Source organism: Scomber scombrus, chromosome 5 (genome assembly GCF_963691925.1).
Source record: "Scomber scombrus chromosome 5, fScoSco1.1, whole genome shotgun sequence".
NCBI classification, from domain to species: Eukaryota; Metazoa; Chordata; class Actinopteri; order Scombriformes; family Scombridae; genus Scomber; species Scomber scombrus.
The window spans coordinates 25,582,932-25,601,006 of record NC_084974.1 but is presented as its reverse complement, the minus strand read 5'-3'; the positions used below and the strand labels follow the sequence as shown (position 1 = coordinate 25,601,006).

The 18,075-nt window shown below is 40.8% G+C and overlaps 1 protein-coding gene across 1 annotated transcript in view; it reads right to left on the bottom strand.

Annotated features, from left to right (window-relative positions):
- Positions 1 to 513: 513 nt before the first annotated feature.
- pid1 (phosphotyrosine interaction domain containing 1) overlaps positions 514 to 18,075 on the bottom strand; it is a 31,131-nt gene continuing 13,569 nt past the window's right edge. The window contains exon 3 of the mRNA XM_062419553.1: positions 514 to 3,189. Coding sequence (XP_062275537.1) covers positions 2,689 to 3,189 — 501 coding nt within the window. The 3' untranslated portion in view covers positions 514 to 2,688. The remainder of the gene's footprint in view (positions 3,190 to 18,075) is intronic.

Sequence of the window (18,075 nt, the reverse complement as noted above, 5' to 3'; positions counted from 1 at the left end):
CGGCTGCACGTGGTGAATCAGTTATTAAGTACAATAAATGCTCAAATCTGGTCACAATTCAGCCTGGAAATTATTTCAAATTTTTCAACCCCACCTACACTTCATCTATAATCTCATGAAAAAGAGAATGAGTAGCTTGTTTGTTATACATTCAAACATTTCTTAAAACACAAGTCAAATTGAAAATGTTATAAAACTACCTCGAATACTCAAATCACACTCCAGTATGCAGCAACATGTGTGTATTTGGTGGTTATGCATTACATCTGTCTTGGCAGCCTCTGAGAGCATCATCTGGTTACCAATTCTGTTTGTTCTGAAACTGAACATGCTTTGTATTTACCCACCTACACACAACCCCAGCAGGGAATCCAGTAAGTCAAAAATCAAGCTTAGTTTAAAGAGTAAAAAATCTCTTTCAGCCAAGATCTGGTGACATGCAGTGGTGAAGGAGACAGAGATTTATGTGTGGATTTTGAAAAAAAAAAACAGACCACACTGTCACACGACTGGTCTTGGTAAATACTTTATATGCAATTGTTTCTTGATCTTTGCAAACACTGTATAGAAAACACTTAAGGTAACATTTTTTCAAACATTTAAAGCGCGCCTGAGCTTTCAGACAGACATGACACAGTAATCTACAGCTTTATAAACATTCTCCCCCTCCGGCCTGTCCATACACAGACACACACACATACACACACACATACCTCACCACACTTCCCGTAACATACAATTCCCTTCCACACACACACACACACACACACAAACAAACAAACACACACACACACACACAAACAAACACACACACCCACCACTATCAGGCTCTCCATTTATTATTCACAGTAGGCTTTATAACACTGTTTCTGTATCGTATGATGGTTCTCAATCAACATATTTTTTTATTATTTAAAATAGCTATCAACATTTATGCTGTAATATTTGGAAAGTGATACATTTGTATTTACATAAGCTTATTGAGCGGGATTCAAATGTGTGTGTACATATGTATAATTGTATGCAGGTGTGTGCGTGTGTTTGAGTCAATGATCGATTTCCACCGATAGCTGTTCAACACAGTCCAGTTAGAAAAGGAGAAAGTGGCGTGGAGCTCTGATGCGTTTTCAGCCCCTCAGTCGCTCAGAGAGGCGATGCGGGGAAGCAAGAAGAAGCTCCCTTACAGCTGTCTAGTGATAGCACGAGGACAGTACGGGAAACAGAAGTGACTGGAGATGGTGTGTGAAGTGCTTGCAACACACTGGACTCATCATACATTCAGCAGAAGCTAGGAGGCATCAGTCATTATCTTGGACGGCTGTGATTTAGGGTCCAACTACAACCTTGCGCTGACTGACTGGCACATTCAGACTCATACTTATTCAGCCTTTTTCATTTCATTCGAGATTATAAGTAAGAAAACGTGGCAAATGGTCATAGGACTGTGTCTGATTTTGAAACGCCTCCACAAGCATCGAAAATGGATGCTTCTGGGGCGAGGAGTCTTCACTTCCAGCTAGTCATACGATACATCCTCTTCCTCCTCACCTTTTCTCTTTCACACATAGAGATGCAAGCACTCATGTGTACATTCATATACACAAAAAGTACAGAAGCAATTACACCTACATACACACACACAGAAAAACAACAACAAAAAAAGGTTTGCACACACACATGGCCACACATACACATTGGGACCTGGGTAAGAGACCAAACTAATGTGAGAGGAAAGTGAGGCACATAATCTGATATATATATATAGCAAAATACAGCCTGAATTTTGGTATACTCAAAACAGAAGTCAGATATGGATAATTAAGGTGTTACAGGCTTTCAGCCTCAGTGAGAACTTCTAAAATCTACTTAGCACCTATACACTCCTAGGTGCCATACTCTGAAACTTTAAGTACCTTTTAAACAGAGACAGAGGTAGAAGCTCTGGCTCTACTGTCCACATGAGTAAAAGCCATACTAGCAAATCATTTTGGGGTTCAACTTGGACTAAGGTACCATCGTGATGACATGAGTAGTGCTTAAAAGGCTTAGCTTTTCTTTCACATCCTCATTTGCTATTACCAAGGTCAAAGGCATTGTAACAGAGATCCACATAATTAAACATTTAAAGAATTCATGTGCTCCAACAGTCTCATAAACTCTGGGTAGGGACCCAAAATAAGTCACAGGCCTATTTCTGCTGGGTCCCTACATGGCAAGAGTAGCGATAGGTTTTTCATGAGTTGGGGTCTGAAGAACAGGGACTGCGTTTTGTTGTTCCCTTGATGTGAAAAGCTTAAGAACCACAAACAGTCTCCGCTGGGTGGAGGAGTGACAGTGGTGGGAAATGGAAAAGGATATGTCTAGTCAATCTCTTGAGGGCGTTTACAGAGGTGCTTGAAAGGCCCCTGTGGGTCTTTGAGGGCCATTCATTCAAAGTGGTAGCACTTTTCTATCCCTGTATTTAATGTATGTCTTTTGTTACTCATTTTTCATCTACTTTCCCCTTTATTTAAAAGCTACTTGATCATCCTGGGCGTGTTGGTTAACAGGGTCAGTTAATTTTGATCCAAATCGATAACAGAAAAAGGGATAGTAGGGGAGAATGAGAGAGAGCAGGTTATCTGTCCATCCTTCCAGTCACCCTTCGCTTTGTTAGGATGGGGTTCAGGGGTTTTTACGAGTGTCAGTTCAACCGTCGTCTGGAGTTGAATCTTCAGGGGTGGATGAGTCCTCGGCGAAGTCGTCTGACGAGCCACTCTTGTGGATGCGGCCGTCGCTGCGCATGCTGTGGAAAGTCTTGCGGAAAGCCTCCATCATTGAGTGCGCCAGTTTCTTGGCCTCCAACTTGCTCTCGCACTCCACGGCGTGGCAGTCCATCTGGAAGGACAGGTCATCGTTGATCTCCCGGTAGATCCAGGCAAACACGTTGGGTCTGACGCTGTGGTCAGCTGTGCAATAGGCGATCCGCGCTACTTGGTAGGTGTCCATGGTTACTGAGGCCTCGCCGTGCTCATCCAGGTGATGAAGACGCACCTGGAAGGGCCGAATCTCCAGTAGAGAGTTGTCCATGGGGCAGGTGCCCTGCTTCTGGGTCAGGGCACGGCGCTCTACCAGACCAATCACCGCCGACTCTGTGCAGCCAGACAGGAACTGGGTCCCAAAGATGGTCACCTTGCCCAGGTAGGCAACCTGCAGGAAATGAGACACACACACAGATACTATTAGACTCACATTTAGAAGGTTTCTTTTTCCACTAGGACAACCTGTAACAAACATAAATATACAACTGGCCACTGATACACCACAAGTGATGCACAAAATCACAGCTGCAAATGGAAAAACAACAGGAAAGGGATTTAAAAACAGCTTAAAATGTCAAAGATCATATATCTATTTAAAAAAACTGCTCCTTGGATGAAGTGGTCCCTGTTATAAGGAACGATTCCTCCAGGAAAGTGTGAAGAACATCCAGGTGAAACACTAGCGACCTGGAAAAGGAGCATCCGCCCACCAACATTGAACAGTTCTGCAAAGAACTAATGTCTTCGTGTTCTGCTTTAACGTCAGGGCACTACAGGGCCCTTGCTGAGTCACTGTCATGATGTAATACAATTGTTATCAGGGTAATGGATGGTTGAGCTCACTACTTAATGGTCTTTATTCCTTTCAGGTGGAGTGTACACCCAGTGAGCTGAGGTAAAATGGTGGTAAATAAGCTAAGTTGGACACATTCATTTCAAAATCACCTCAGGCAGTATTCAATATTAAAAGCATTACTTTATAAAAGGCTTAGAGAGAGCTAATCAATGTGAAGTGAAAGTGGAAAAATACTATTCCACTGTCAGCTAATTAATTTCATGTTCAGTATACATCTTTGGGTTACTTAACCTCAAAAACTGGGGTGCTTTAAGTCTCTCTGCGTAGAGGAAGAGCCAGTTGCTGTGATAAAGGGCTTTTCTAATTTTATGTGGTAACCGTGCTGACATGCTGACGGCGAAAACACTCTGTTGAGCTGTGGCTACTACAAGGACCATAGAATACCATAGTAATGACACCGCATACCAGCAGAGCGATAGACTGAGGAGATGGAGAGGGATAAGGGGAAAGGGGGGGTTAAGATGTGAACAAAGCTGGAGTTTTCAGCGGGAACGTGGCCAATTGGAGAGCGGTCCAGGAATAATGGCTGACTTGTGTGCTTTCTCTACATGGTGTTCTTTATGGCTTTATAAAAATACACAGAGGAGGAGCCTGCTACGAGTCAAACACTCAAAAGAGTTTTCACTCCTGTCTGTGTTTATACTGGGGCAGGGGAATACTCCTCTCTCTCTAGAGTTCATTACAGCTGGCTTATATGAAGCACACATTTGACACATGGCTACAGATTACATGTGCAATGATAAGTGTGAAAAAATAACTGTGAATATTAAGGACAGACCTGTATATATATATTATATATATATCAGTATACAGATGTGACCTACAATTGTGGATTCAATATCAGGCCAATAAGTGGTCTCAATTACACTTTCCACTGAAGAAATTTCATTAATCTTTTATGTTCAAGTATTTTCAATTCTTACATTTTATCATTCTGATAACAGCAGACCAACACATACCAATGTCAGGCTGACACAGAACAACTGAAAACAGAAAGCAGAGACCCACGTCCTGTTTTATTTATCACATGATCTGACTGCTTCTCTTTTTTCACAAGTTTTGTTTAGTCTGCAACCATCAGGTATACCTTTCTCTGTCGCGATTCTGACTGAATGGGATCTTTCAGAGTGTGCATGTAGAACAATCAGCCAGTCACTGGCTCTCTGAGTCGGACAGTCTCTTGGTTAGATGGGCGGTTAGACTTGCGTAGGATAGGAGTAGCATTTACCAAAAAGCTACAAAAGTGTGTATTCTGATGAAGGCATCAACATCTTTAATTAGGGCAAAACGTGGTAAGGTACGTTTCCAAATTCTTCTGTCAAATCATGTACTGTACATAATCCCAAAGTTGTAGAGCCCAAAAGTCTTCTTTCCAGCCATAATTACAGAAAAACACATGCCTGATAGAAAAAAAATGGAGCAATAGTACACCAGATTGAGGGAGAGAAAGAGGAAGCTAGTGATGAACAGAAAATAAACCATAAAATGTATTCTTGTAAAATGTAGCATTAGCATGAAGTATTCCCTATCCCCCTACCTTTAAGATAATAGTTCAACATTTTGGAAAATGCACTTATTTGCTCTCTTGCTCAAAAGTGAGATGAGAAGATAGATTTCAATATCGTGTCTCTGCGTTAAGTACAGAGCTGGAGCCAAGAGGTGGTTAGCCTAGCATGGCATAAAGACTTGAAGCGAGAGAGAGAGAGAGAGAGAGAGAGAGAGAGAGAGAGAGAGAGAGAGAGAGAGAGAGAGAGAGAGAGAGAGAGAGAGAGAGAGAGAGAGAGAGAGAGAGAGAGAGAGAGAGAGAGAGAGAGAGAGAGAGAGAGAGAGAGAGAGAGAGAGAGAGAGAGAGAGAGAGAGAGAGAGAGACAGCTAGCCTGTCTCTGTCCCAAGTTCAAAAATACACCCTTCAACACAGTTAAAGCTTGCTAACTAGCACGGTGTATCATATTCAACACACTCAGAAATGTAAAAAGGATAATTTGCAGTTTTAGGCTGAATTACTTCTTCTTTTTCAAGCTAGGCTAACCACATTCTGTCCCCAGCTTGATACTAAACACAGTTATGTAAGTGGTATCAATGTTCTCATCTCACTTCTGCAAAGAAAACTAATACATTCCCCAAATATGTAGAAGTATTCCTTTTGAAATGAAGTTAATGTTGAAGGATCTTTCCAATATAGTTCTTTTTTATAAACAGGGCACATTAAGATGGCTACTTAAATATCCTGCAAACAAAAAGTGCTACAAATGTAATGCTAAAGAAATATGAGACAGAAATATGTCTCCAATGTGGACAATAACTCTTTTTTAGTTTTCTACAAGACAAAACAAAGTGTAAGATATATTAAACTATTGCATGTGGCTGTGAATGAACATACAATATAGCTTAAATCACTATCATAATATTAAAAAGGCTATGAGAAAGATCTGTATTTACATGTAAAACAGCAGTATCAGACCACTATGGTGGATGGTGGTGGTCCCTTAAATACCACCATTGCAGCGTGACATGACATTGATTTCTAGTTTCCTGTAGGCAACAGTAACAGATCCAGTCAGCAAAAGCAGCTGCCTCTACATGCCTGGTTTTCATAAGCGGCAACCGCGGGGTGGGACATGCTGCTTTTGCACCGGATCCATCATTCAGCTGAGCACCACAGGTCTGCAGGAGCAGCCTGGAGGCAGAGCGGTTTGCTAGTCGACCACACTGACACCCAATTGCAGCCAAAAGGCGGTCAGTCACTCAGCCAGCCAACAAATCCAAACACTACGCCAAAATACATCAGCCATCTACACTGTGCTATTTGTACGTCAAACAGCAATAAAGGCTCATTATGGCCTTCTTTTCTCTTTTTCTCCTATTTTGATATTGAATTACTTGTTTAAACGTTGATCGTCCCTTCTGACTGCCTGCTTCCTAGTTGAATGACGGCAGACTACTTTGCCAGGTTTAATTTTCTTAGAGTATCTGGATGTAGGCCAAACACAAAAAGGCAGCTAATGTCTTCTCTCTATCTTCACGTCTGAATTTTGCTTCTTGTCATTGTTGATGCTTTGCTTCTGTTCAGGAAATGATGTAGTTAATGTGCCTGGTTAACTAATGTTCATAACTCGGGGGGGTGATTTTGCACACGGAAAAGATGTTGAATAGGGAGAACGGAGAAAGAAGTATTGTAGAAAGTTCAAGAATGTAAAAAAAGGAGAGAGAGGAAGGTGGAAAAAAGGCCATCTTCATTTGAGGGTTAGGGTTAATTTCTTACAGTCGGTATAATACAAAACAAGGGGTTTACAGAGTAAATTGTTGGCACTTTGTCATACTTTGCACATGCACTGTTTGAATTTATTTGGGCTGAATGTCAAATTTCTCTCCAAGTATCAACTTCTTTCAACTGCAATGCTTCTTCGCTGACTGACCGGAGATCTTTTGGAGGAATGAAGGTCAACTTGAGCTGGCTCTTCAGCAAGTGATATGAGAGTTTGAGGTTGTTTATCTTTTTGGCCGCTGTGAGCCACACAAGCATTATACAGACCAGACCAACAAGTATGTGACAACTGGTTGGTGTGTGTGTGTGTGTGTGTGTGTGTGTGTGTGTGTGTGTGTGTGTGTGTGTGTGTGTGTGTGTGTGTGTGATGTGTGTGTGTGTGTGATGTATGCGATGAGGTGGTCACTAGACTGACCAACGATTGAGTTTGTTTCTTCAGCTGAAGAGGAAATTGTTGAATTTCAACAAAGATGACAAATAAAACTAATAAAAACTGCCTATGAGGCCTTCCTTTTAAAAAACCCCAAAATAAAACAAAAACCAGATACACCACTAAAACTTTTTTTTTTTTTTTTTTCTTATGTGCAGTAGCTGAATTACACATTTTTCCTCCTGGGCTTAGACAACACTGACCCCATTTAGACTTGGCATTAAACTGCGGTCTAGGTAAATATAGCATCTGTAAGAACATTGAATGTTTGTGCATTCATGAACACACTAAATGTAAAACAAAATGTGGAGTTTATAAAGTTTGGGAATGCCACCAAATTCTTGCAGGGAGGGTTGCTGATCAATAGCACTGTCATAAAAAATGAATACATTCTAATTAAATTAAACCCTCAGGAGGCTATTATTTAGATGTAAACACATGAGAAAAAACATGAGATTCTGTCAGTATGAACTTGGTAGACAACACTGCATAATCCTCCCAATTAGGCTTGCTTTGTGGTAACTAATATCAAAAACTTTTTTTTCCCAGTCTGAGATGTTGAAGGCAAATGGTTCAATGTGTGACATATCAGGGATGCATGTGTGGGCCATATGTGTTTGAACGGAATAATTCACAAAATGTATGGTGTCTGGTTATACAGTATTTAAAGAGGACGTATCATGCACATTTACTGGTCTATATTTATATACTGGGGCTCCACTGGTACATCTTTGCATGATTTACAATTAAATTTAATTTTAGCTCCTGTCTCTTTAAGACAAGCCCACTGATTGGTTACCCACAGGCTGCCATTTGTTCGTTGCTCAAAATGATAACCTTTCACCATTTTCTGGTACTGTAAATTAACTTTTTGAAAAGCTTTTCTTTTGATGTTTGTATTGTTGTTTATTTCCTGAAAAGTCAGCCTTGTGATTCCAGCACTGTATCAGTCTTTCCTAACTCAACTGTCCACTGCATGCTCATTGATTTCCCCCCAGTACCCTCCATCTGTGCTAATGTAGGCAGGCAGCTGGTTCAGGGGCATTGTCCCAGGGCCGGGTTGTTCTACGACTGTCACCGTCAGGGTTTCAACGTGTGATTCTGAAGCACCGGTGTCATGTAGTGTGGGAGTTGACAAAAGAACCACCTTGAAATTAGACTGGACAGACTAAATTAAAACTCTTCATTATCTAATGCTAGCAGAGGTGGGAAGTAATGAAGTATTTGTACTTCATTACTGTACTTAAGTTGATTTTCCAGGTATCTGTACTTTACTTGGGTATTTATTTTTCTGATGACTCTTTACTTTTACTCCCTATATTTGAACACACATATCTGTACTTTCTACTCCTCACACTGTCAAAACAGGCTCGTAACTTGTTTCAACCTTGGTGACGTTATAGAAAGAAGACATGACGTGCAGATAAGTAATAGAAAACCAATCTTTTTTTTTTCTTTTGGTGTGTTCGCTTTGTGTTGCCCCCAGTCAGATGCCGCCCTGGGCGACTGCCCATAACAAAATCTGCTACTGAAAGGAAATACCAACAATGTGTGCAGGAATATGACAGCAGCAAGAAGACTCCTACCATATGAACACTGCTGGGCACTGGGCACAGTTTACAGAGGTTGATTATAACAGCAGCTCTGTGACAGTGAGTGAGTCAGTGAGCGATTTTTTAAAAATGAATCGCCAATTTTTTTTTTCTGTACAGGTTGTTAACAAAAGAGTAAAACTATCCTATTTTGTGTGCTGAGAACTTTTTTTCATTTTGGCGAGTTATCAAAAGAGTTATTGTGTCATTGACGGTAAAAATGTATTTTTACTTTTGTACTTAAGTACATTTCAGAGCCTGTACTTTCTTACTTTTCCTTGAGTAAAGGAATTGAATCAGTATGTCTACTTTTACCAGTGTTTTTTTTTTTTTTTTTTACTTCTACTTAAGTACAGCATGTGAGCACTTTTGCCATCTCTGAATGCTAGCCAGTCAGTTGTCTCGACCTTAAGACTTGCAGCTTTGAAATATCCAGTCAGCTTGGGGATTTTTCTTAATAGCTGTGACTCCTGCTGGCCTTTCTCTCTTTGATTTTTGCATTTTTGAGCTACACTTTCACATTTCTTTCCAAACATTTTTGCAAACGTGGCTTTTGAAGTAAATTTCCACTCAAACCAGGAAACTGCCATGCGTATAAACATTTGAATAATAGCAACTCATTCATTGGACAATAAAGTGAGTACCACACAAAGTCAAGCATGATTTTTTGTTGTCCCTGTCAATTTTATTTTATTTTTTTTTCCACGTTTCACATCATCAGGCCTGAGGTTTGAGCCCTGGTAAGCCTGTGCATTAATGCTGTTGTCTGGCAGCAGGCAGCTTGCAGAGGTGGACCTGAGACAAGTTAGTGGGAGACTTTAACAGCTACAGTGTGTGTGTCCATATGTGTGTGTTTATCCGCGTCTCTTTCTGAGAGAGTGCGTGTTTATCAGGACGGTCTCCAAAGATACAAATCACAGGTTATGACTGGAACAACGAAGAGACATACTGACTCAAATGATCATAAATTCTGTCGATGGAGAGGAGTCATGAAGCAGGTTGGATTCAGTGACGGTGAAGAAATTAGATGCTTTCTGACTCTCCAAGCCAAACTTTTGAAACTTGTGGGGCTGCTCTGTATAAGCCACTTGGGTTATGTGCATGTCGCTGGACTTTCTACACATTAAGCTCTGGATAACACTGGTACATCAATCCATTCATCCCAGATCAAAACACATCTGCTGTCCTGTGCTCTGGCTGCCTGCCCGCCAGTCGCCTAAGTACTGGCATGTCAGGCAGGCATCTTAAATCATTCCAGAGATCTACAGAGTCCTCCCCTTTGTTTCAACTTTCCATGTGTCTTCCACTCTGAAACCCTTGTCTTCTCTCACTTTCTCCTCTCTTTTTTACTGCACACATCATCAGTTCCCCCATATTTTTCGCGTTCCCGTCTATGGGTAATTGTTAATTGTTCTATACCATCAAACTGAAAATATTGACTGCATGTGAAGTGAAGCAGAGACAGAACTAAAGGTCGGAACGAAAGCCTCGGGGGCTACAAAGAAGGAATGCTACAGCTCACAGAGAAATGGAGCAAACATTAACAGAAAAAACAGACAGAGACTGAGGAAAACTGTGAGGGACAAGGAAAAAAGTAAAGGTTGAAATGTAAACTATCCACTGGAATTCTGTAGACAAGAAACTAAATGTGTGTGTGTGTGTGTGTGTGTGTGTGTGTGTGTGTGTGTTTTATGCAGGTATATACTGCAGAAATTGGATGCATTAGATCTATACTGTACCTGCTTTGTGGGAGACACAAAAAAGCAAAACAGTGGCATGTGAGAGTGTTTGTGAGTGTGACAGAGAGAGGGGAGGATCATGGTTAAACATTTGCATGTGTGGGGAGACATGTGGCCACCATTACTGACTCTTGGTTCATAGAAGATATTGTCCCTTCCTGTTCTCTCTCTCTCTCTCTCTCTCTCTTTTGTACATTTACACGTACGCATTGGGAAAACACACATAATTGGCACACTCACTTGGAAAGATTAGCACCCAGATATCTCAAACTTTTAGTTCAGTGGTTCCCAACATGTGGTTTGGAACACTTCATGGGGTCTTAAGATAAATCAGAGGGGTCACAAAATGTTTAAAGGGATAAGTAACTGATTTATGGCCATGATAGTGGCTGACAAGGGTTAGATGGCTAGCGCTAGATTAAAAGTGATTACAATTCATCTTCATGACCAGCCGACCAACCGCACTGCCATCCCGAGAGCCATGCTATTAGTAGGACTGTGTGTTATGGACAAAATCAAATATCACAATATTTTTGGCAAAATACCTTGATATTGATAATATGATCATATTGTCGGGATGACAATTGGTGCCTACACAATAAGAATTTGACAAATAATCATTATTAATGTGGATATAACTACCAAGTGGGTAATGGCAAATAAGTTCCGAAAATTAAATCACAATACTGCCATAGCCAAAATCTAAGACAATAACTAGTCTCATATCACAATATCCATATAATATTCATATATTTCACAGTCATACCCACTAATATTTATGATGTTATCATTTTTGTTTTTCTTCGTGTCATCTAGCTGTTTCTGCCTCTTAAGGCCTCCAAAATGATTCTGATGAAATGATCTGGCAAGGAAAAATCACTTTTTGGTTGAAATGCTCAAAACTTACATCCTCAGTAAGGCCATGAAGCTGTCTCATTTTAAGCGGTCAGAAACTACAAAGGTTTCAAATGACTGCTCTACTTCCAAACGTCTTGGTTTCTGTGCTTAAAGGCACATTTATCAATTAGACATGTTGTGTAAATGCGTGCGTGCTGGCTTAAGCTATGTCTCCACATGTTTACAGCAAACAATATTACTTATTAAAACCATATACTGCAGCACATATGTGCCAACAAAGTCATTCTGTCACCACTGTTTGTATGTGCAAAACCAATGCTGTCTGTGATTATTGATAAATGAGTCAAACAGATTTCAACATTTAACTTTTTTTGATGAATCACTTGATGCAAACCCAACAATGCCTGAAAAACCACATTACAGAATGTCAAAGTAGAAGCAGACAGACCCAAGAGTCAGGGAGAGAGACAGAGAGAAATGTACTGTAAAGCGGATAGAAAGAAAAAAATACAAAGACCGACAGAAGAAAATGAGGGATCCACAGAGGTAGACAGAAAAAACATCCGCAGCCCTGCAAGTGAGCCGGTGGGAGGAGAGACAGGAACATCCTGGTCTGTCTGTGTTAGTATGTGTGTATTTGTGTGTGAGAACACAGGCATGCATGTGCACATGAGAGGTGTAGAGCTAGGGCAGCTGCTGCTGCTGCTGCTGCTGGAGCCACAGCTGGTTCAGCTATCAGCAGAGAAAGGAACAGAGGAGACTAGAAGAAAAGGAGGAGGAGGTATGGGAAAAGAAGGAGGAGGAAGAGAGACTTGGAGGAATCAGTGAGGACATACCTGTCCCTATGGAGAGGCTTTGGGAACATGGAGAAAGAAGAAGAAAGGGGTTGAGATGACAGGAAATGGGGCTGAGCACAGAACAAGGAGGTGTTTGTTGAGGAAAGCTGTTTGGTCCTGTTGAATCAGGTCTGGGAACAGACTGTGATGTGAAGGCACAAACAGTCGGCAACACTTCCAGAACTTGTTGTTTCAGCACCGGGCACTTTCCCAGACGTTGGTCAAAGGACTAACAGGTGGTACAGACAAAACACACAGTCCCTCAATCTGGCCTGTTTTCTTCCCCACCTCCACTGTTGCATTGTGCGCCATTCAGTAGTAAGTTTGTGGTGTAGTCAGAAACACTGTGACTAAACAGAGCATGGCTCAACTAAGCTATACTAACTTTGCTAACCAAGCTAACAAGCTGATAGCCACCATGCAGGCTGGAACAATGATCTGTCATGTCCCTTTATATCTGTGGTTTTTAAGCTTCTCTCAGACTGCTGGAACCTGCTCTCAGCCTGGCTGGGTTTATCCAGGTTATCAGTGAGATCTGCGCTGTTAGCCCGGTCAGCCTACCGGCTCCAGCTTATCGAACAGCAACAGCCGACCCTATTGGTATCGGAGCCTCCGTGTGAGACGCTTAGATGTGTCATAGTAATAAATGCTTGCTCAGTACAGAGAGTAGCATCAATAGTACAGTGACTGTCTGATGTAAGATTAATGTTGGCAGACTAAGGTCGACAGCCAAGCAAATCCATGCAATTATATGGATTTATAAAAGTTAATTTTAAAAAGGAACAGTTCAACATTTAAGGAAATCTGTTTATTATGTGAATATAGCCATCAGATGGTTAGCTTAGCTCAGTACAAAGGCAAATTAACAGCTAGCCTCTCACCAATGATAAGAAATGTCACCTGCCAGACGACAACTGTGTGAGTATATCATGTTTATGTAAAAATATTACTATCAATGTCAAAAATCCAGTATCACTTTGGTTGTAGTCGGTATGGCACTGGAATAAAGACAGTTACTAAGCCCAGTGTAAAAACGAAATACTATGTACTAAAGGTAAGACACAAACGTCGCACTGTCAGAGAGGGAGGTTACCCTGGCGTTCTCCCTCAGTAGGCCCCTGTGTCTGGATCCCCCTACATGACTGGGAATCCACTGCTTGGGAATGCAGCATTCTTGAGGAGGTTGTTAACATTCCTCTAAACTTATTGAATCAGCACAGCTGGCTCCGCTTGCCATGGCATGCAAAGATGGATGAGGTTTTTAAAAGTGCTGTGTGTACTTGCTTGTTTGTGTTGCGCGGTGAGAAGAAGGTGCTGTGTGTATGTGTGTATGTGTATGTGTGTGTGTGTGTGTGTGTGTGTGTGTGTGTGTGTGTGTGTGTGTGTGTGTGTGTGTGTGTGTGTGTCCTTGTCTATTTTTTTCTACATCTGCATTTTCCCATGTTCCTTCTATAGCCTGTGGCCAGACAGCTGTATTGCCATGGTTTCATCAACAGATGTTGGAACGTACAATGAGACTGTGCCCCGCACTCCACCCTCCAGCCCCTGCTGTGAGGCAGTTTACATCCGCTTATTATCCAGAGTCAGCACTGGTGCCAGCAACATTTTCAAATCCTGGCCACAAAATGTGGTCTCACCCACAAATTTGCTGCCGCGCCAAAGTGTAGTCCTGTGTTTTCCATACCATTTATGCATAGAAATGTCCTTGCTTAAATGCCTGTGCATTAATATAAAATATGTTGATGGGGGCGGGGTGGGGCAGATCCATTCACACACAAAAGATCCAGTTTATCAAGCCATCCTGACTCTTGAAATGCTAAGTGGCAGATTTTTTACTTAAATATGTAGGTAAAATTGTTCTCTGCCTACTTGAAGATCCCTTTGAACTACCTTGGTGGTTAATCTAAATAACAACTAGAATATTTTCATTATCAATTAATTTATTTCATTATCAAGTACACCACCACCACTTAGTATAACCTCAGTAATAATCAAAGTAGAATTATCACTTTTTTTGACAATGTCAAAAACTGAAAATGTATGAACAGAATTTATAGCAGATCTGTTGTATTGGATTGAATCATATTGCACATGTGTTCCTAATGAAGTCCTGAAGTATATACTAAATAACTAATTACTATATAATATAGTTCAGAGAACACCTTAAATTGTAAGGAAAGTGACAGAATACAATCTGCGGTAAGAATAGGACAAGGTGTGACCTATAGTCCCCCCTAACAAAGTAAAATCCACCTATATGAAGCATTTAAGGGGAGGAATCCCCCCTATTTTGAAAAATGAATTTCAGGCCCTGTTAACTTATATAGTATTTAATATAGAAATAATATATGACTGCTAGTGCATTTAAAATATATTTTAAACTAGGGATAGGCATTTTAAGGCATTTCAGTATTTGAGTTCTTACATTAAATTATTGTACTTGAGTACACGCAAAAAAAAGTAAGGTAACAATAGGGTCTAAATTGAACACCCAAGGTAAAATGTGGGTACGCAAGTTTAATGTTACATAGCTTACACTACACCTTTATTTCCTTTATTTAATCAAAATACTTTCAAATATCATTCTTATGTCTGGTCGCCATTCTGCCTGTAACGTTAGATTGTGTGTTGCATGACTCAAAACGTTGAATGGTCTTTTTACTTACAATTAAATTTAAAAAGTTATCTGTATCAATGCAGATCTATAATTTTTGCTGTTTGGATCTATGCAGATATTCACCAATAGCAGTTATATCACAATGTCCTGTCCAAAATATGTAAACTTTTAATTTAATTTAATACATTTATTTCATTTAACATAATTGTATTTAATGAACATAATATTTAATTTCATTACACTACATCCCTGAACTTCTGCCCAGTCTGACGACTCCACTGATGAGCAGCAGCGCCAGCAGGGACGACACACCACTTAAACTGAATCCAGACTGCCTTTTAACACCTCTCGGCTCCAGTTGCCATACAACAACAACAATAATAATAATAAAGCTGATAATTGTATCACGTCTTCATCAATAAACACACACAAAAATGCAAGAATATTGATGCAAGGGCTCCAATAGACAGCATCTCTCACACACATTCAGCAGGGACCTGTGAGCACCGGGCATCTCACCCGAGAGGTTGTTAATCATCTAAATGTCATCACTGTGTTCTCTGTTCGCTGGAGAAGAAGTGATGGTACGTCCAGCACACTGACTGACATCAGAATACCAAGTACATTGAGACAAAAAGCCTCTCTGGTTAACAGATTAGATAAGACATGATAGGAACAGTCTGGCCCTGGGCTGTTGGCTTGAATGACGTCAAATGAAGAGAATCAAACACCATCAATGGTTTGGATTTTATTAAACAGTGTACAACCTTGCTGCTAACTAGCGTTGCAACTGACAAAAGGCCTTGATTCACAGCACACATTTTGTAATGTCCTACTAGTAGAAGAACAGGTGTTGCTAATGACTTTAACAATGGCTCTGTTGTATTCGAGTGTCCAAGTAAGTCACGACAGTGTGACAGCGAGCCAGCATGCACACCAGGACCCTGAAACTGAAGCAACTAAATAAAATTCAACCATTCATTTTCTTCTTTACGCCTGTGCCGTTTTCATACTGTGTCAAACGTCTCAAAGTCACGTTCGGCCTAATGACTGTCAATCATACCTTTATGGCAACGCCCAAGTGAGAGTGGTATTTCTTTTTACTTTTACTCAGTGTGAGAACAGTGTCTGACCATTTCAATTTTCAAATTAATATACTGTTATAAAATGCAGGCAAAGAAGAGTTAATTGCAAGACTTCCTTCATAATTAACACAGCTAAAACTCACAATTTTGAGCTCTCTATGCCTTTTAGAAAAATCCACAAATTAATTTTCTTGTACAAATTTAGATGAGAGGACGGATACAACTTTAATGTTTGTCTGATAAATATAACACTGGAACGTCAAGCCGGAGCTGGAGCCAGCAGCCGGTTAGCTTAGCATAGCAATAAGAAACCGCTCCCTGCCAAGAAAAAGTCTGGCAAAAAACCTCCAATTAAAATGCAACATGTTGTTTTTAAACTTTCTTTTTGTACTGATTAAACAAACAAGATATTATGTCTTAATTTAATGAGCTTTAGAGGCAGGTTTTGTTATCTTTGGACAGAGCTAAGCTAGCTAATTTCCTCCATGTCGAGTATTTCAGCTAAACTAAGCTAACCGGCTGCAACCTGTAGCCCTATATTTACTGGACAAACACGATATTCTCATCTAACTCTCAGCAAGAAAATGAATAAGCACATTTTCAGCTCCACTTTGCACAACAGACTAAATTCAAACACAACACAATCATGTGTAAAGAGGTGAACTGTATTTTGAGCAGACTCCAAAGTAATTTAATGTTTATCTTGGAGTATGACTGTGAAGCTGGCATAACTGCAGAGTGCAATGAACACATTTTCTCAATGGATGTGAAGTGGACGGCTTCGACAGCAGCAGGCCAGGCAGGCAAAGATGAGAGGTGGCCTTTCATCCATGCTAACTGTTAGGTTTGGCAGTGGGACAGCGACCCTAAGCCAGCCTTCCTGCCTGCCTGTAAACTGGGAGTACAACTGGGGGCTGGGAGCGGACTGAGTGAAGCAGGGGGTGGATGAAAAACATTGAAAAGAGGGAACATAAAACAGTCCATGTGGTTAATAAATGGTATCATATTGTGTTATAGCATATAAGGGCCGAGCAGGAAGGATAGCAAAGATTGGAAAAAACGACCATTGTTTCCTCAGTTTTCTCCCTGTCTCCTATTTCAACACTGAGAAAAATAATGTCTGGAAGCTGAGGTGCTAAAGCAGGTGGGCAGACAGATATGCAGACAGGCAGGTAGTGACTCAAACAGAAGTTACACAAGCCAACAGATGCAGGCAGTGAGGCAGACAGACATGCATATATTGTAAGGATGTAGCACGCAGATGAGGGAAATTTGTTTTTCTTTTTTGTGGTTGGTATTCTGCTGAATAGCTGTAGTGGTATCCATGGCAACATGGCTTGGCATCGTCAGTGAAGCTGGAAAGAGCAGGGAGCACAGAGGAGAAGGCAGCGAGTGGTTGTTGGGTTTCACACTAGACAGAGAGGGATATCAAGTCCAGCTATATGCAGTAGTGGTGTGAATCTTCACTGTCCTCACGATTCGAATCGATTACGATTCAGCTGTTAACGATTCGATTCTACGATGCATCCCAATGCATCTCAACGTATCACATCCTGATTTTTCTATATTACTGCATGGCTCATTTTTCATCAATTGATACAAGAAGTCAGATAAATATGAATTCCCTTTTTAAGAAAGTACTTTAAAAATCTAAATGTCAACATTCAACATACATGTTAGACACAAATGTCTTCACATCAAAATAAGTAGACCAAAATAAGTCAATAATATAGACCTAGTAGGGGTGAAACTCACCTGCCTGTATGAGAGGAACAAACTGAGGGCGGAGTGCAGTGCTGTTTGTTATCTTGTCTCCAGCAGTGCAGAGCAGCCTCTCTGCTGCACTGTTAGCTCCAGGACAGACATCACTGTCCAACATGCTGAGCAGCTGCAGGGTTGTAGAGGTGAGACAGACTGAGCACCGAGTTATTTTCTTCACCTCAGAGTTTACGTTGTTTCATGCTGCAGTGTGTGTTGGTCAGCTGCTCTGTCAGCT